General features: G+C 36.9%; 1 protein-coding gene across 13 annotated transcripts in view; it reads right to left on the bottom strand.

Annotated features, from left to right (window-relative positions):
* The window catches only part of RASAL2 (RAS protein activator like 2), a 347,793-nt gene that overhangs the window by 54,173 nt on the left and 272,074 nt on the right, over positions 1 to 21,546 (bottom strand). For all 13 annotated transcript variants that reach the window (XM_025430194.3, XM_025430192.3, XM_025430191.3 and 10 more), the window contains one exon: positions 6,849 to 6,958. In XM_025430194.3, coding sequence (XP_025285979.1) covers positions 6,849 to 6,958 — 110 coding nt within the window. The remainder of the gene's footprint in view (positions 1 to 6,848; positions 6,959 to 21,546) is intronic.

Genomic DNA, 21,546 nt, shown 5'->3' on the forward strand with positions numbered 1-21,546 from the left:
ACTATAGAGATGGAAAATTAGTGGTTGCGAGAGGGCAGGGATGGTTGTGGGGAGGCAGGTATGACCGTGAAGGGGCAGAGGGAGTTCTTTTCTGGTAATGGAACAATTCTATATCTTGATTGTGGTGGTGACTATACAAATCTATACATAGAATTAAATTGCATAGAACTATAAACACACAGAGATGAGAGCTTGTGAAAATCGAGTAGCATTTGTAGTCCAATTAACAGAATTATACCAAAATCAATTATGTGGTTTTGATATTATAACATGGGTATAGGATACAGCTATCAGAGGAAGCTGGGGGAGGGTTTTATAAGACTCTATGTACTATTTTTACAATTTCTTGTGAGTATATAAATTCAAAGGAAAAAGTTAAAAAATCAGTTCTAATTAGAAGCTCAACAAGCTCAGTATATTGTACCCAAATCCTCCCTACAAATGAACACCACACTTAACTTTTAGGTATCTCCTGACGGTGAACAAGCAGACTGCTTTAAAACCATGCTTTGTCAGTAAGCCTCAGAATTGAGGACATCACTGCAAAGGTTTTTACTTGAGGGATGTTTAAAGGAGTTAAGAAAGTTCTCCATGTGTTATCTTTACCTCAAGATACTGGTAAATTTCAGTAGCGCTTCCAGAGAAAGGGTGCAACCTGACAGACAGTTGGAATCTTAGAATGCCTGACAATGTAGTATGTCCATTTCCTAGTGTTTAAAACTTTTTATTTTATTTTTTATTTATTTTTTTTAATTTTTATTTATTTATGATAGAGAGAGAGAGATAGAGAGAGAGGCAGAGACATAGGCAGAGGGAGAAGCAGGCTCCATGCACCGGGAGCCCGACGTGGGATTCGATCCCGGGTCTCCAGGATCGTGCCCTGGGCCAAAGGCAGGCGCCAAACCACTGCGCCGCCCAGGGATCCCCTAAAACTTTTTAAAAATGCATTTGAATTAAAGGTATATATTTCAGTCTTCTCCTGTCCCAACACCCTCTCTCATGACATGGCTTTAATTTGAAAATGTTGCCAACATTGATTCCAGGAAATCACTTTACTGGCTTTTATCTGATTAGATGGCTTTGGAACTATGATGACTTTGTGACATCCTATTGATTTTGCCTCTAAAATGTTCCTCCTATCTTGTCTCTGCCTCTTCATTCCCAGTGTCACTATCCTTCTTATAGCCTTCATTATTTCTTACAATAGCTTTTTGCTAACCGGTTTCCCAAACTTAGTCTCTGCAAACCAAGTCATTTGAAATTTTCCATTCCTGTATTAATCTATATATGCACAATTCTGATTAGGTCATTTCCTTGCTCAAAAGTGTTTAAAGGCTCCCTATTGCTATGATAAAATCCAAACTCCTTAGTATGACATTCAAGGACATCCCTGTATATGGAATATTAGGTTGAAAATAATTTTCACTCAGAATTTTAAAGACATTTCTCCACTGACTTCCAGTTTTCAGTATTTCTATTGAGAATTATAATGTGATCTTCCCACTACTCTGGTATGTAACCTATTTTTTCTTTCTAGAAGCTTTTAAGAGTTTTTTTTAAGCCTCAGTTATCTGATATTTCTTGATGATGTAAATTGGTGTGTGTGTGTGTGTGCGTTGGGGAGGAGGTGCTTTTGTCTTTTTTCATTCACTGTGCTGGGAATTTGATGGCCTTTCCAACCTGGACATTTATGTTTTCTTGTTTTGAGACATTTTCTTGTGTTGTTTCTTTGACAATTTCCTCTCCGAAGTTTTTCTGTGTTCTCTTTTCCTAAAATCTTCTGGGTTGATTTTCTCAATTTTTGTTCCACTTTCTGGGAGAGTGATTTGACTCAAGCTTTTATATTTTTAATTTCTAAGCTCTCTTTCTTGTTTCTTTGATGTTCCTTTTCTTGTATCTTCTTGTTATTGTTCCATACATGTACAATCTTATCTTTTGAAAATATTTTGCTTTAAAGTTGTTTTGGCCCTGTGTGGTGTTTCTATTTCTCCTGGGTTGTTTATTTTCCCCCTCCTATTTATTTGGTTTGCTCTCCTTCATGATAGAGACTCTCCTCCAATATCTGGAGATTCTTGATTATCTGTTTATATTTCATAGTAAAGCACTGGAAAACACGAGGGAAGTTTTGTGCAATGGAATAGAGCTTATAGACTAATGAGCTTCACTCTATAGTATTTCCGGGCCAGCTGGTTTTTTTTTTTTTTAATAATTTAACTTTTTTATTGAGGTTGAGACATGATTCACACCCCATAAAATCTATCCATTTAAAGTATACAGTTTTCAGTATATTCAGATTTGTGCAATTATCATCACAATCTAAGCTTAAAACATTTTCATTGCTCTAAAAAGAAGCCTCATGCCCACTTGCAGTCATTCCTCATTCATCACTTCCCCTATCTTATATACCCAGCCTCTGGCAACCATTAATCTACTGTTTCTATAGATTTGCTTATTCTGGACATTTCATATGAATGGAATCATACAATATAGGTCTTTTGTGGTGGGCTTTTCCACTCAGTATAAAGTTTTCAAGATTGATCCATGTTGTAGCATGTATTAGTACTTCATTCCTTTTTATGGCTGAATAATACATTTGGCCTTGAACAACCCAGGTTTGAGCTGTGCAGGTGCACATACTTATTAGTGGATTTTTTTCAGTAAATACAGTATGGTACTATAAATATATTTTCTCTTCCTTAGGATTTTAAAAACATTTTCTTTTCTCTAGCTAATTGTACTGTAAGAATACAGTCTGTAATATACATAACATACATTAATTGACTGTTTATGTTACCCATAAAGATTCTTGTCAACAATGGGCTATTAGCAGTTAGGTTTTTGGGGAGTCTAAAAATTATATGTGGATTTTCAACACACACTTAGGTTAGCATACCTAACCCCTGTGTTGAGTTCAAGGGACAACTGTAATGCATTGTATTGATATATCATGTTTTGTATATCCATTAATCAGTTGGTCATTACCACTTTTTGGCTAATATGAATAATGCTGCTATGAATATTCATGTATAAGTTTTTGTGATGACATATGTTTTCATTTCTCTTGGATATACTTATGAGTGGAATTACTAGAGAGGACTGTAATAGGCCAACACAAATGTTGCTATCTGTAGGTCTTTTTATGTGGGTTGGTTCCGTTTCTCAAATTTGCTATGTGATAAATGTAAACCTGACTGCTGGCCTTCAAGAGCTGTGTGGTGTTGAATCATTCCAGAGTTCTAGAGGTAGGTAGATAAATCAACCTCATTCTTTTGTTAGAGATTGCTAGTTGTCCTTCTAATGTCTAACCCTCCCACCTTCCTTAATAACAGACTCTTGCATTATGGGGGGAAATGATGTACCCAGGTACAACATTTCCCAGCCTCTCTTGCAGAAAGAGGTGGCAATGAGACACAACAGAAGTCACTGGATGGGGTTTCAGGAAAATGGCTTTAAAGGAAAAACACTTAGCTGGAAGACAGGCACCATTTTATGATACCTGAAACATGGGTGCTATGGCTGAATCTTTAGTAGCTCCACTCTATCTGTAAAGAGATCCTTTAAGACCCTAAGGATGGCAGAGGGAAAAGCTCAAAAAGAACTGTGCTCCTTTAGCCAGGCCTGGACTGCCCACCTTCAGATTTCTTTTTTCTTTTTTAAGTGAGGAAGAAATAATTTTGACTGTGTAAGCCATTACTATTAACTACTAGCTGATCTGAATCTGAAGTGATAGAATTCTTTTCAGAATTTCATTCTGTAGGCAACTACATCTGATCCCCTAATTTTAAGTAATCTATCATTCAGCTTTCTCCTTGTTTCATCAAAGATGGATCATATTTCTGTTTTTTATACTCAGCAATTTTTAAGACAAAAAAGCAGTAGCTTTTTTCCCTACCAACTTCAAAACTGGAACTTTACCTTTCCAATTTTATTTCCTACTTTTCTGCCTTACATACTATCAATTATTCAGTATTTCTCTTCAAGCTCCATAATCATCTAGAATCTGCTTTTGCTCATTATTGCTCTCTTCCTGTGTCTCTTTCTATGTTCATATAATACCTGTTGCACTCATAGGCCACTGAGCTGTAAGGTTGTTCCTGGTCATCCAAGAGCAAGTCATCTCACCTCACTTGTACCATTTCTCCCTGGACATTAACTTCTTTTGTTGGACTCTTCTGAGGTTGGGGCCATGTTTTTAGTTCTCCTCATTCCTTTGTAGCACATAGCTTTCTGGTGTGTATCTAACCATCACACATCATAGATGTTACTGTACATCAAGAAATTTGGTTTTTTAGAAATATTAATTGGCAAAACTTCACTTCTTATGCCTGTGCCCCCACAATTTCATAAAGGAAATTCTGAGTTTAAGGATCATTATAAATTGACCCAAAAAGCAACACCAGTACCAAATTCCACCACAGCTTTATAGCAGAGTTTATGGCTAGTAGATCATTGGCTAGACAAACCTGGAGAAAAAATAACCAAACAAATATAATACATCCAAACTCTAGTGAGTATATCCATTTATGGGAAGAATAGTTTTTGAAAAAAAAATTTTTATTTTAAAGATTTTATTTATTTTTTCATGAGAGACAGAGAGAGAGAGAGAGAGAGATGCAGAGACACAGGCAGAGGGAGAAGCAGGCTCCATGCAAGGAGCCTGATGTGGGACTCGATCCCCGGTCTCCAGGATCACACCTTGGGCTGCAGGCAGCGCTAAACCGCTGTGCCACCGGGGCTGCCCTGAAAATTTTCTGTATAGGAAACTTCTATAATTCAAATGGATTTGAAAAATATAAATATTTGAGATTTACTGGTACCTTTTTATTATGCTATATTTGAGACACAAATATACTACTACTGATTGAAGCAGAACTGCATGGAAGGCACATATACTAAATTTAGGTCACTGAAAAGACTAAAAGTACACTAGCTATATAAAAGCAATATAGGAGACTCCAGGAGAATACAACCTCTTGGTAGTTCAATCTAAGCATTCGGGATCCCTGGGTGGCGCAGCGGTTTGGCGCCTGCCTTTGGCCCAGGGCGCGATCCTGGAGACCCGGGATCGAATCCCACGTCGGGCTCCCGGTGCATGGAGCCTGCTTCTCCCTCTGTCTGTGTCTCTGCCTCTCTCTCTCTCTGTGACTATCATAAATAAATAAAAATTAAAAAAAAAATTAAAAAAAAAAAATCTAAGCATTCCTTTAGGCTACCTAAAGCAAAATGGAATAGGAGGGAGCATTTTGAAATTATGAAAGTGATATTTAGTGCAAGTTTAAAAAATAAAGTACACCTATAAAAAATATTTCCCTGTCACTCAAACATATACATGATGATGCACAGTTTAAGAAAGTTGGAGTGTTTCAGTAGTTGTACAATATCCTAATTCTTAAAAACCAATATTCTGAAAAAATGTATCATTACATTTTATTGACTTATTTATAAAATGCTTTTAATTCTTAGAATGATGAAAATTGTAGAATAATAGGAATATAAGGAAAATATATGAAAAAAATCAGCTTTTTTATGATTAAAACAAAGAGGTATAAAAGAGATAATTAACGATATGACTACACAGCAAATTGGACTGACTTGCAAATTTCACAGAGCACCTCTAAAGTGGTTCAAGGATAAGAATCGCTGATAAAGCAGTATACTGTTTCTCATCAACTAAGTATGGGAGACAAGTTACTTAATCTACAAAAAAGGAGAGTAATTCTCTGCCTGGCAAATCTATAATCTGCCATTACAGAGACTGTAATCTCTGTTTGTTACATAGATAGCTAAAAATAATGAACTTTGAAAGAAAAAAAAATCCAGGATAAATAAGAGTATCAAATATGAAAGGCAGACAGGAGTTCAAATCCAAGCTCTACTACCTACTAGCTGTGTGACCTTGGGCAAGCTTCTCAATTTCTTTTATCTTAGTTCCTCATCTGCAAAATGAGGGTAATAACAGTATCTAGAGTTGTATTACATGAAAGACTACCTTAAAAATAGTTGGCAAATAGTAAGCACTCAGTAAACGCTAGTGATGGCGGCAATGTGTCAGAAAACAGCAAGTGCCATTTCCTAAATTTTGACCAATGTGGAAATATGAAGTATTAAAAATGTGTTCTAGCACACATCCAACAATTTTAGGTTACTCTCCTTAATGAGCTATGCATCTGGCGGGTATGCAAGCTGACAGCCCTAATAATCAAAATCTTCCTTTTCATACATGTCTTCTAGATGTGACTGCAAACCAATACAGCTGATTCCACATGCTGTACAACAGAGAACTATGTAGCTGTGAACTGCATGGACTTAAGCCAAATTGCTCAAGTTCCAATACCATTTTTGCTATTTACTAAGCTGTATGATCTTGGGCAAGATTGTTTAATCTCTCTGTGCCTTGGATTCTTCATCTACAAAGTGGTAATAATAATATTTATCTTATAGGGTTACTATAAACATTAAACAAGGTAATGTATATAGAGCACCTAGTGTAGTGCTCAAAACATGTTTGCTATTGTCATCATCATTCTATAGTCCTTCTACAACAGAAAGATACATCTGTGACCATTAGAATTTAATTCGATAGAAACAGGACTTAAATTAGTTCTTACTTTCCAATATTATAGGATTCTTAAACTGCCAGGGCATCTGAGCCAATACTCTGTACCTTGCCTCAATACCAGCAAGACAAAAAAAAGTGAATTTAGTATTGGATCTTTCCAATAATCACTGATACAAAGTTAGAGATGACCAAAAATGCCTTATCAAAACCCACTGAAGACTTGCTTTCCCTGTTTAAAACAAAAACAAAACCAAAACCGCCTCCTGTTTTAAGCAAGTTAACTTCCTACCTGTCATCTGCATTACGAAGGGATGGTAGCCGAAAGCTCGTGTTTCTGTCAAGCTTTGATTGGCTTTTGGTCCTCTTGATGGAGCCTTTCAGGCGCTTGCTGAAGAACCCCTAGGATGAAAAGGCAGAAGGTGACGGGAGAGAAAACCAAAAGAGCACCTTGATGTCTCCTTACTCTTCTGTACTACCTCTGAAAAAAATACTACAATTTTTATAATGAATACCAGAAAAAGAATCCAGCTTTTAATGTTTTAATTGATAAATAATGGGACACCTGGGTGGCTCAGTGGTTGGGCGTCTGCCTTCAGCTCAGGGAATGATCTCATGGTCCCCAGATCAAATCCCACATCAGGTTCCCTGCATGGGGCCTGCTTCTCCCTCTGCCTGTGTCTTTCCCTTTCTCTCTCTGTGTCTCTCATGAATAAATAAATAAAATCTTTTAAAAAAATTTATAAATAACAGTTGCTTGAAACCACCTGTTAATGTGATGAAAAATTTTTTTCTTCTAGGATAACTGGTATAATTAAACTTTTTGATAACACTTATTTCTTAAATAAGAGAAGTTTTATTCTAAGAACTACCCCCCCACCCCCAGCAAAACCTCTCAAACCAAAAAAAAAAAAAAGAATTAGGTAACTAGTATAAGGTAATGTGTTGGTAGTCTCAAAAGTGTTAAAGTTTGGTCTTTGTCACCTTGGGTATGTTATTTGTAAACTTGTTTTAAATGTAGCTAAACTACAAGACAGTGTGGTACTGGCACAAAAACAGACACATAGATCAATGGAACAGAATAGAGAACCCAGAAGTGGACCCTGAACTTTATGGGCAACTAATATTCGATAAAGGAGGAAAGACTATCCATTGGAAGAAAGACAGTCTCTTCAATAAATGGTGCTGGGAAAATTGGACATCCACATGCAGAAGAATGAAACTAGACCACTCTCTTTCACCATACACAAAGATAAACTCAAAATGGATGAAAGATCTAAATGTGAGACAAGATTCCATCAAAATCCTAGAGGAGAACACAGGCAACACCCTTTTTGAACTCAGCCACAGTAACTTCTTGCAAGATACATCCACGAAGGCATAAGAAACAAAAGCAAAAATGAACTATTGGGACTTCATCAAGATAAGAAGCTTTTGCACAGCAAAAGTTGTGAAGAGTCAACAAAACTCAAAGACAACCTACAGAATGGGAGAAGATATTTGCAAATGACAGATCAGATAAAGGGCTAGTTTCCAAGATCTATAAAGAACTTATTAAACTCAACACCAAAGAAACAAACAATCCAATCATGAAATGGGCAAAAGACATGAAGAGAAATCTCACAGAGGAAGACATAGACATGGCCAACACGCACATGAGAAAATGCTCCGCATCACTTGCCATCAGGGAAATACAAATCAAAACCACAATGAGATACCACCTCACACCAGTGAGAATGGGGAAAATTAACAAGGCAGGAAACCACAAATGTTCGAGAGGATGCGGAGAAAAGGGAACCCTCTTACACTGTTGGTGGGAATGAGAACTGGTGCAGCCACTCTGGAAAACTGTGTGGAGGTTCCTCAAACAGTTAAAAATATACCTGCCCTACGACCCAGCAATTGCACTGTTGGGGATTTACCCCAAAGATACAGATGCAATGAAACGCCGGGACACCTGCACCCCGATGTTTATAGCAGCAATGGCCACGATAGCCAAACTGTGGAAGGAGCCTCGGTGTCCATCGAAAGATGAATGGATAAAGAAGCTGTGGTTTATGTATACAATGGAATATTACTCAGCCATTAGAAGCGACAAATACCCACCATTTGCTTGGACGTGGATGGAACTGGAGGGTATTATGCTGAGTGAAGTAAGTCAATCGGAGAAGGACAAACATTATATGTTCTCATTCATTTAGGGAATATAAATAATAGTGAAAGGGAATATAAGGGAAAGGAGAAGAAATGTGTGGGAAATATCAGAAAGGGAGACAGAACATAAAGACTCCTAACTCTGGAAAACGAACTAGGGGTGGTGGAAGGGGAGGAGGGTGGGGGGTGGGAGTGAATGGGTGACGGGCATGAGGGGGGCACTTGACGGGATGAGCCCTGGGTGTTATTCTGTATGTTGGTAAATTGAACACCAATAAAAAATTAATTTATTTAAAAAAATAAATGTAGCTAAACTATCCCAAAATAGATAATCATTTATGAAACCACTGAACATCTAGATTTCAGAACAAAGTAGTTTATAGTTTTTGGCCTCTGCTTGCCTCCTACCACCTCCATCAAACTACCTAAAGTTCCTATAAACATTTCCTAGTCTTTGCACCTGGTAAACAATGAGCACCCAATAAAAGTGTGTAGAATAATGGAATAAATGCATACATGAATGATGATGGCCACTGCTTTCAAGTAACAATTCTACTGTTGGCAGATGAAAGGGCAGCTTACGTAAATATACAAAATGTCTTAGAAAAAGTTAAAATTCAAAGTATTTTGATGCTGAGAAAATGACCTTCTAATCATCTTGAGATAAATATTATCTTGTAAAAGCTACATACAATAAACATTTCCATAAAGAAGAAAAAGAAATGCTGAGTCCAAGATCAGCATGTCAAATCTTTTATATTCTTTTACTAATCACCAAAGCCCACTGTTCTGGGTGAAGACTATATTAATCAAGATACACTGGGTTATATTTATCTCACCATCTTAGTACATATCTATCTGTGAGCAGATCAACTAAGGGAGATGGGGGCTTGGCCCTATGCTACTCTCACTCAGGGACTTAGGCCAAAGGAGGCTCCTCCTCTGTGCATCTATTAGTTGCTTCAGCAGGAGAAAGGAAATGTGGCAAGTTATGTACTAGTTCTTAAAGCTTCATGTCATTTCTTGTCTCATCTCACTGGACAAAATCACATGATCACACCTAAATTCCATGGGAAAAGGGTATACAATTGTATCATGTATCCAGAAAGAAAACTGGGAATATCTGGTGAACACTAATGTAGACTGTCACAGTGTGCTTACCCATGCCAAGTATTTTGCAAACACACAGGCATTGCTCTCTCCATTTGGAAAAATGGAAACAAACTTATTTGAATCAGAAGTAAAACTATTTAGATGACTTAAAAAAAAAAAAAAAGACCTTATTTCTGTAGCCCAAAGAATAAAGCTAAAAATCCTAGAAAATACCACAGACATAATTCCCTAGGCTGTTTTTATTATAGGTGCATAGAAACTGACTGGAGAGAAGAAAACAAAACTTCTTTTTTTTTTTTTTTTAAAGTACTACATTTCTTTTTGTTTCTATTTTTTAAATTTTTTATTTTAAGTTCAACTTAGTTAACATATAGTGTGTTATTACTTTCAGGGGTAGAATTTAGTGATTCACTAGTTGTATACAACACTCAGTGCTCTGATCATGTGTATATCATGTGCCCTCCTTAGTGCCCAATTCCTCAGTTACTCCATCCCCCAACCCACCTCCCCTCCAGCAACACTACTTGTTTCCTAGAGTTAAGAGTCTCTTACGGTTTGCCTACCTTTCTGCTTTTATCTTATTTTTCCTTCCCTTGCCCTGTGTTCATCTGTTTTATTTCTTAAATTCTACAAATGAGTGAAATCATATGGTATTTGTCTTTCTTTGACTGACTTATTTTAGTTAGTATAATACCCACATTTCCTTTTTTTTTTTTAAAGATTTTATGGTTTTATTTTATTTTTTAAGATTTTATTTACTTATTTAAGAGAGAGAGAGCATGAGCAGTGGGCAGGAAGGGTAGAGAGAAGGAGAGGCAGACCCCTTACTAAGCAGGAACCCCAATATAGGGCTTAATCCCAGGACCCAGAGATCCTGACCTGAGCCAAAGACAGAAGCGTAACCAACTGAGCCACCCAGCTGCCCCAAGATTTTATTTTTAAGTAATCTCTATACCCAATGTGGGACTTGAACCTACAATCCCGAGATCAAGAGTTGTAATGTTCTACCAACTGAGTCAACCGGGCTCCCCTAAAGTACTGTATTTCTTAGAGACAGGCATTTGTCTGGTCTCCTGTACAATTTTAGCATTGCTAGGGAAAGTCACTGCCATTTGTTCTCCAAGGCAAAGGCTTTATTTACTACTTATTATGATTCAATCAGGATGAGTCACCACATTTGCTCACATTTGCTCACCCAGACATAAGTTTATAGAATTCTATTAGGATTGTTTATGGTTGGTTTAAAAACCACTGGCTTAAGTTGAGATTTGGCCCAAGGACTTGCTCATATACCATATATAAATGTATTTCAAAAAAAACACAGTTAACAGAATGTACTGGTGGATGTTCACTCATATAGCCACTTTTTGTGGCTCTTACTATATAATACTTTTTTTAAAAAAAAGATTATTTATTTATTTATTTATTTATTTATTTATTTATTTATTTATTAATGAAAGATACAGAGAGGCAGAGACACAGGCAGAGAGAGAGAAGCAGGCTCCATGCAGGGAGCCTGACGTGGGACTGGATCCCGGGTCTCCAGGATCACACCCTGGGCTGAAGGCAGGCACCAAACCGCTGAGCCACCCAGGCATCCCTAAATAATACTTTCTTATTTTAATCCATTTATTTTATAAATATTTGTTTTATGTCTATTTGTTGTAAAGCATCAGGTATTGCAAGAGAATCAAAGACAAAACAAACACAAACTCTGCCCCCAAGGAGCTTATAGTTTAATATGGGATATGGAGACTAATTATAAGTATATATGACACAATCAGGGAGGTAAGTGGTCTTAATGTATGGCATATTTAACCACAAAATATCATTTTTCGTTGACTCTAGGACACCACTGATTGTAAATAATACTATTATTTTATGTACACTATGAAAAAAGCTGCCAATAAAACTATAGCACAATGCTTTATCACTTAACATTTTTATTTTGTATTAAAAAAGTTTTATAGACTTACTTAGGCAGGTTTTGTCATATATCGTGATTACATAAAAAGAAAATATGGTTAAGGTATTCCTAATACTTCTTTCTTCTGAACTACTTTTTGACTTGGAGTAGTTGCTGTACATATTTTTCCACAAAATATCATCCTGTATCTTTTTGAGAATATTGATGGCAGAGTTATCTTAAAAGAGTAACTTAAAGGGATGTTAAAATGTGAAAAAAATGTGCATCTCAGATTGATAATGTGGTATTATTTTAGAAAGGTACATACAAATTTCAGGATTTCAGAGAAAGATGAGGTTACATCATCTGGAGAAATAAGAGGAAGTTCTATGGCAGAAGTGGAATGAATATGCTAGGTCCCAATGGGTAGACAGGATTTGGGTTTGGGGGTGCTGAGGAGCAGAGGTATTGTATGGAACACAGCTTGAGAATGTCATGGAGATAAGAATACACTGGGCATCCCTTAAGTAGATGTAGTATGGCTGATATATAATTAGAAGTAGCAAAAAATAAGGTTGGGAAGGTGGTTGCCCACTTATTAATGCATACTTATTGCTCCCATTGGCCCTTAAACTTTTGAGGGAAGATGTAAGATATAATGTTTTATTCTATTTTAACATCTACCACAGTGTCTAAACTTTAGTAAGCACTCAATATCTATGTGAAACTATGGTTGTTCTGGGAATACAGATAAGGGAAAGTTTAAGATAGCCCAGAGTAGTAATATTTCATAGAGGTGGTAGAATCCACAACAAAATTCTGCTTTTATTTCCTTGATAAAATTGAAACATGGTTCTCACCTGAGAATACTGTTTAGCTCAGGCTATAAAGGTTGCTCTGGCATCAGTCTATTTAGCCATGTGGTCTCCTCCCACATAACTAAACAGATGATGCCACTAAAAACTCATTATATCCAAGCAAGTCTTAGCTTCTGCTATGCCTCTGTCCCAGACCAACTATGCAGTGAGCCAGTTTCTCAGTAACATTACCCCCTCACAGTGTATGGCATGCCCACTTGCCCTGCTTCTTCTGAGCAATTCCTTATGAAGAGATCACAATCCTTTGCACCAAGCAATTCTTCTGCCTTGACTATAGATTACTGGACCAAGGATGGATAACTAATATAAAAGTACCTAAGAGAGGGGGCCTGGTAAGAGTTCTTCCTGAAAGATACGGTATCATTTGGTACCTACTAAATATTCTAGTCTGATTCCTGGCCATTCCCTGCTGTACACTTTACTCTCTAGCAACTCTGAAAGCCTGACATTCTCTATGTTCACCATGCATCTCTGCTGCTGTTCATATTCCCTTCCTTTTCCCTGGCTAAGTCATCCTTTGAGACTCAGCTGAGGCATGATCTCTTCTAGCATGTTTTTTGACATGACCTACACCTTGCTCTAGATGAGGTGGCCCTCCTCTGTGCTTCCAAGTATTCCAAGTAAATACAGTCAGTCTTACATTCAGCATGCTGCATGCCCACTTATGTGCCAACAGCCTTCCCTCTAAACTCTGAATTCAGGGCAGGGATGAAGCAACCTTTAACTTCCCAGGGCAGGTCTGGTATCAGGCATTTTGTAGGGGCTCAATAAATGTCTGTAGGACGGAAATAAAATGGACTGTGAAATGAATAAAAGCCATTGTTGTAGTGTAGAAAGAGCAGGCAACTCTGAATCAGAATGTGTGGCTTCAAATCCTGGCTCCAATTTCTCCTATTGAATGACCCTGGACAAGTCCTAATTTCCAAGTTTCAGATTTCCCACCTGTAAAATGAGGAATAAAAAATCGTCTTCCTGGGGCCATTCCAAAGAATAAATTAACTGAATGGAAAAGTACTTTTAAAATAATGGAAAAATGGGTCCCTGTAAGTATTAAGTGAATGTGAATTTCGGGTGAGAGACCACTGAATAGATGAGGCAGAATCACAGTTTTTCCCCTTAGAAACAACCACATCAAAGGAAGGGAAGAAATAAGTTCCACAAATAGCAGGGATTTTTGGCTCTTTTGTTCAGTGATATATGCTAGTACCTACAGGAATACTTGGTACATCATAAGTACTCGATTAACATTTGTTGACTGACTGAATTTACTGAAGGTTTTCTGGATATGAAGCACTGGCTAGGAGCTTTCCAATATGCAATACTGTTTAATTGATGCAACAATGCTACAAAATAAGTATTCAGCAACTTGCTTCAGGTAACCCAGTTGGGAAATGAGGAGTCAGAATTTAAACCCAGGATATTGAAAGTACCTAAAAAAAAAAAAAAAGTTCATTCATTCATGTATTTATTGAGCACCCTTTATTGGCCAGATACTTGAGGCACTTGACATGTATCAGTGAACAAAACAAACACATATCTTTGCCTTCATTAAGTTTCATATACTAGTAGGAGACAGACAATACACAAAGAACACAATAAATTAGTAAAAGACAAGTGCTATAGAAAAATAGGGTCATGTAAAGAGCTGAGAATATAAAATGGTCATCATGATAGGCCTTTTGGAGAAATATTACACTGACTAAAGACTTGAAGGAGGTGAGTTAGCCTGCAGATATCAGAAGGGAAAAGCATTCCAGGCAACACGAATGGGCTGGGCAAAGGCTTTAGGTAGAAGAACTCCTGGTATGTTTCAGAAAGAGCCAGGAGGTCAGTGTGGCTGGAGTGGAGAAAGCAATGGGAAGGGTTGTGGGAAATGTCTCAGCAGTGGGGTGAGTGGACAGATCCTGCATGCCATTGTGAGGACTTTACCTTTTACTCTGATTTCTAAAGAAAGCAAAAGTGAGAGACAAGACCATCCAAAGTAGTCACAAATGAGAAAGCATTTGCTTTTCTGAGAGAAATAACTTATAGCTAAAGAGTAGAAATGTGTACTGATTTAATATGGTTTTGAGCAAGAATATGCACTATGTGAACAGTTCATTTTTAAAATCAACAGTAGATCACCTGTCAACAGCTGGGATAGAACATGTCTGACTTTTCCCAAGTCACACAGCTGCTAAGTGGCAGAGTGTAACTTTATGCCCAGGCAGCCGGACTCTGGAACCTTTGCTTTTTAACCACTATACTACACCGATTCCCCATGTTCTCATTTCTCTTCAAAATACTTCTAGGCCCTATAATATAACACATTTTCTCCATGTGTGCTGCACTTAACTTCTACACATCTCTTATTACAGAATTATATACCACAAAAAAGAAAGAAATGCACTATGACAATTCGAAAATATGAGGGGGAAAAACCCAAAACACCCACTAAAGTGACATGTGACAGAAAAATTTGCCCCTAAGCCTCCTATCTATATAATTAAACTGAAGTAAAATAAAAACTCTATTGAAATTACTTTTATATTGAAATTACTTTTATATGACCACTGATTCAGTGGTCACTGTCAGAAAAAAAAATTCAAATATAAAATTTACAAAGAGATGGATATTGAGAGGAATATACTGCTTTCACATCAAGCTATAACTACGTCTTATGTGAATGATACTCCCATGAGCTGACTTAAAAATCCAATAGCATCAACAGAAACAAAGGAAAAGACTATAAATAAACTGATTTCCTCCTTCTGACACCAACCTCATCTAAAAAGACACTAACAAAACCCTCATAACAAATCCTACCTCATCCAATACTCCTTGGAAATACTGTTGCTACCAGCTACTGTTCTGAAAAACAGTAGAGAGCTTATCATTTAAGCAACTCCATTGTCATATAGCAAATGATACAACTAAAAGGACTTACTTTAATTAGTTGGTACTCCCTCTTTTCTGTCAAAATAAGGCTTAAATTTAGCAACTGCCAGGGAAAGGAAAAGCCAAATGTTGCCTTTTTCTGGAGCTTGGTATATGTTAAGAGAGCAATAAAAGTTGTTCTCCACCTACAAACCAGAGTAACCCCCGAAGACTGAACTTGGCTATCAGGGCATGTCTGGTAACTGAAATAAAACTGCTGCTATGCAACCACTCTCAGAAGCCTCCATGATGGTAACGAGAGCCGCCGACTTGCCCTTGTCCTTGGGCTGCCTCTGGTCCCTTAAGACGGGGTGGGGGTGGGGGGGGGGAGTGGAGACGGAAAAGCATGTCATCACCTTTTACACAAAAACACCATGATCTGCAACCCAAGCCTGCTGCCATCCAGTGTGAGACTTTTTCTTATCAAAGGCTGCACCAGGGATTAAGGAAATCCAGATGATTTAAGTAACTTTACGAGCAGTTCCTTAAAATATTACATGCCTCACAATAAGAAAATGCTACCTTGTCTACTAGAAAGGACCCAGGTGAGAATTGTTCTCATCCTGGCTTCTTAAGTTTTCCCCTAATTAGTAGACTCATTTCTGTGTATTTGTGTGTTTTAGCAGTTCATGGAATTATGGATTGCAGTTATGAGAAGGGTGATGTCCTATATAAATGATTCCTTTCCTTATCTTTTAATATACTTTAGGAACTTACAGATGTTCTGAAAATGTTCACTAGAATTCAGTTGTGGACAATTAACAAGAAAGAAGGAAAAGGAAGGGTAACTGAAAATGTTAAACTCCACTTTGCAGTCATCATATTTCATTTCCTTAGTTTATCTTCCAGTTTGGGAAGTCCAAATACAAAGGGAAACTCTAGGTAACAAGGATAACAACAAAAGAAATCGTTGCAAAGTGCTCTCTAGTTAACAAGCAGTTTCATTGTGGGTAACATCCCCCCTAGTGGGGATTTTTGTTTGTTTTTGTTTTTGTTTTGCAAATTAAAGCATCAAAGGGAAAAAGAAAAGGTCCTATAATAAATTACGATTGTTTTTCTAGCTCAGAGCTGATGAATCAGAATCTTTGGGTGTTGAGCAGTGATCTGCATTTTTGACAAACATCTCATGATTCCCTTTTATTTAACAAAGTAAAACATTATGAAACTTTAAAACATATAAAAGCACATACATTAATACATTAACCACATATCCATTAATCAGATCGAACTCACATTATCGAACTTACTAATAATAATTGATATATTATTAGATATTAAAGTATAAAAGTAAAATATGTATATGTATTATATATACATGCTATTAAAATTATTATGATATGTATGACATACTGATATATTAAGATTTGTTTGGGAGGGCAAATACCTTTTCTACCCCTAAGAATATTCTTTTTTTTTTTAAGATTTTATTTATTTATTCATGAGAGACACAGAGAAAGAAAGAGAGAGAGAGAGTGAGAGAGAGAGAGAGGCAGAGGGAGAAGCAGGCTCCGTGCAGGGAGCCCAATGTGGGACTCGATCCCGGGGCTCCAGGACCATGCCCTGGGCCTAAGGCAGGCGCCAAACCACTTAGCCACCCAGGAATCTACCCCCCCCCCCAGAATATTCTTTGTCTTTAGAGATTCATTTTCATTTGATAGAACATTGTTATATCAGATTTTTTTTGGTTATTACCTTCCTGTTAAATTTTTTCAAACCTTTTACTTTCAACTTTTATATGTTATAAATGTATCTTTTTTTAAAAAAAACATTGAGTCTATTGAGGTATAATTTATGAAAGGAAAATTCACTATATTTAGGTTTACAGTCTGATGAGTGTTAACAAGTATATATGCTACTGCTGAGATACGGATTTCTATCACCCAAACATTCCTTTATGCCACTTTACAGTCAATCCACTCCTCCTACCTCAGCCCCTAGTAACCACTAACCTGCTTTGTCCCTACAGTTTTATCTTTTACATACTGTTATAGAAATAGAATTATGCAGAATGGAGTCTTTTATCACTTAGCACACTGCTTTGGGAATTGATCCATGCTATTGCATGTATCAGTAGTCCACCATTCCTTTTGATTCCACATATGGATATACCAAAATATGTTTACCCATTTGGCAACTGATGGACATTTGGGTTGTTTCCAGTTTGGATCTTAGGAATAAATCTGCTCAAAAAAAAAATGGGTGAACAAGTCTTTACGTGGACATATGGTTTGGGAGTCACAGAATTAAAAGCTTCGTTGGAAATTCACAAACAAATAGCATGGAGACATGGCAACTTTTTAAAAGGATAAGATGAGATGAGAGATGGAGTGGTGGAGGGAACTTGAGAAGGAATCCCTGTTTTTTTCCTTTCTATGTAATTTTAGATTTTACAGAAAATTCAGAAAAATAGTGGAGAGTTTTCTCTTGCACAGCTTCCCTTAATGTTAACATCTTACATAACCATAGTAAAATTATGAAAATGAGAAAATTAACATAGGGTAGCATACCAACAAATTACAGATCCAATTCTAATTTCACCAGTTTTTCCACCATATTAATTTTCTATTGCCACAATAACAAATTACCACAATAAGGTGGCTCAAACAGTACAAATCTTGTTATCTTACAGTTCTGTGGGTCAAAAGTCCATAGGTCTCACCTGGCTAAAATCAAGGTGTCTGTAGGGCTATATTCCTTTCTAAAGGCCATAGGAGAGAATCTGTTTTGAGCCTCTTCCATCTCCAAAAGCCACCCACACTTCTTGGTTTATGATTCCCTTCCTCTATCTTCAAGGCTAGCAATGTCACATCTTTCTGAAAGGTTCTGTTTTAAGGCCTTGTGATTAGATTGAACCCACCTAGATAATCGATGGTACTCTTCTCACCTCAAGGTCTTTAGCCTTAATCCCTTCTGCAAAAGTCTCTTTTGCCATGTAAAATAGCATATTTACAGATTCTGTGTAAGATGTGGACATCTTGGGGGCCATTATTCTACCTTTCTTCCACACATAGTTTATATAATTATTTTCTTACAAGTGGGCATTTAGATTGTTCCCAATATTTTGCAATTTATAAACAGTGCTGCAAAGAATATCTTGTGCATCTGTATTTTCATACTGCTGGAGGTACACCTGCAGGGTACACGGTTAGAAGTGAGATTGCTGGGTCAAATGGTAAGCATGTAGGTAGCTGTGCCGAAATCTCCTCTAGAAGGATTGTACTAGTTTGTATTCCCATCAGCAATGTATGAGACTGTCTGTTTCCTATGACCTCACCAACAATATTTGTCATACTATATAGTTTTTGCTAGTCTAAAAGGTGAGATAGTATCAAAATATTGTTCTAACTTGCATTTCTCTGATTATAAGTGGGTTTGAACATTCTTTCTATCTGTTTAGGACAATTTTTATAGCATTTGGAAACTACTATTCAAACTTTTCCCCAGTTTTTCTATTGGGTTTTGGTCATTTGTCCCTCAAATTTTAATGGTCCTTCATATGTTGTGAATGTTTTCTCTCAGCTGATTGTCTTTAACTTTGTTATGATGTTTTTTTTGCCACATAATTTTTTAAAAAGAGTTATTTTACAGGCTGGAGAGAGAAAGTGTGCACACGCATGTGCGTGCGTGAGTCGGGGAAGCAGCAGAGGGAGGGGGAAAGAGAGAGAATCCCTAGCAGACTCCGCACAGAGTATGAACCTGATGTGGGGCTGATCCCACAACCCCAAACTGAAACTCAGCCGACTGAGTCACCCAGGCACTCCACCACACAATTTTTTAAAATATTTTTTTATTTATTCATGAGATTGAGAGAGAGAGAGAGAGAATGGCAGAGACACAGGCAGAGGGAGAAGCAGGCTCCATGCAAGGAGTCCAACTTGGGACTCGATGATGCCCCGGGCTGAAGGCAGCGCCAAACCACTGAGCCACCCGGGCTGCCCCACCACACAATTTTTAAAAACATTCTTGCCTCTGGCTTGTCAGTAACCATTACGGAAAGTTTTTTCCTACATTAAGGCTATCGATGCTTCCTTGTAGTACTTGTATGGTTTATTTTTTATTTTACATTTAGATCTCTAATCCATTTGGAGTTCACCCTTATGTGAGGTGTGAAATACACATCTCATTTTATCTTTTTTTCGAAATGGCCACTACTCACTTGTCCCTACACTATTTGTTTCAAATGCCAACTCCTCAGGAAACTATTCCTGATTTCTCTAATAGGAGTTATATAGTCTCTCGCCTGTGATTATCTAAACTCTTTTGTTTATATTACTGTTTTCCTCTGTCTTGACCAATGATTAGTTCTATTCCTATGCCATATCTCCTACTGAGTCTTAACTCCTATTTTATATACCCTGCTGAGACTTAACTCCTGAAGGCAAACATTACTGAATTCATCTTTGTATTTCTTCAATGCTTAGCATACAGTAGATTACTTAATAATATACTTGCAGAATGCTAATGATTAACCTGAATTATTAAGAAAAGTCCAATACATTCAAGAAAAGTAGTGAAAATATCTAATACATTCAAGGGGGAAAACTCCTTAAAATTATTAAAGTTAAGCTAAATCTGTGTTTAAAGGGGAAAAGTTTAGTATCTGGAATATTCACTTCTGTAGACCACCTCAGTTCCTGCTAATGAGATATATGTTGATTTTCTTGTGACTGGCAGAGACTACTGATCTTAAGTTCACAGAATACGAATATAAGAAAAATGGCTTTAAGGGATAAAATAATGAGAAATGATGGGTCAAAACTAAGAAAGAGAACATTCTCCCGAAGTGAGGTCTATTAGTCTATTGGACAATGTCCCAGAGGTTATCAGGGAAGCCCGAAAAAGCATCAGATAATATAATGTGAGAGACACTTTTTCATTGTCAGGGGAGATGGACTAGATGAATTTAATTGAAGTTTTCCATCTCTCATTTCTAGGACTCTAAGAATAAAAGCATCACAGATTGGGGGAGGGGGGTGGCTTTAGAGCCTAGTAGTAATTTAAAAAAATAAAATTCTTACTGCCTCTGTTGAAACAAAATGCACCTAAAACTCATTATTATGGAAATGGTGGTAAGCAAAAGATACAAATAAAACAATATAATTATTCTTTACTAATATCTATCAGGATGACTTTTTAAAAAAATATAGAAAATGGGGAAGTGAAGGAGAAACACATCATGGAAAGGATTTTATTAGGTATACTTCTAAAGGCTATTTCCTAACTGTACTGTTTCTAATGCTGGAAGTATTTTTTTTTTCATCATAAATTTAGGCCCCAAATATTAACATATTGATCCTTAGTATATAGTACCTCCCCCCTTCCAAATCTCCAAGGATCTTAAAATATCTGTATAGTATTTCATTAGCATAAAAGAGGCATCATAGGCTTTAGAGTAGGTCAAACAATTTGCTCTTGGTCACACATGTGAGACACTACCTGAACATACATTTAAAAAATACAGCTCTTAAAAAAAAAAAAAATACAGCTCTTATCACTCCTTTGCCTGTTTTTATGTACAAGCTCCTAAATGCTAATAATATAAAATCTTTGTACTGATACTCTGGCAAAATTCAAAAGCAGGTAACACAGGCTGTAGATCATATGGTTGGAAGAGTGCAGAGCCTTTTCCAACTGTGAGCACCTGATTTTAATGGAGAAGAGCTCTTGAGTGACAATGGTCTCATTGACTGCATAAGATATGGGGCCCAGTTAGCTTAAGGACAGAGCATCAGGTTTTGACCTTCACTTCTGCTAGAGCGATTATCTTTTTCTCATTTAACTTTCAAAAAGCTGAGAGCAGACCACATTCCTATACATCCAATTACTCCTTGAGTAAGAAGCCAACTAAGATAGTCCCCATGAATTACTCTATCATTAATCTCACAGGACTTCCATAGAAAATCATTTCCTTCTACTCACTACATTCCTCCTTTAATTCTATTTTACTTAAGAGATTAATGCAGACCCTTAAAAAAAAACATTGCACAACACTGATTAATTTTAAACCATCAACTAAGAGGGAG

This window comes from Canis lupus, chromosome 7 (assembly GCF_003254725.2).
Source record: "Canis lupus dingo isolate Sandy chromosome 7, ASM325472v2, whole genome shotgun sequence".
Taxonomy (NCBI): Eukaryota; Metazoa; Chordata; class Mammalia; order Carnivora; family Canidae; genus Canis; species Canis lupus.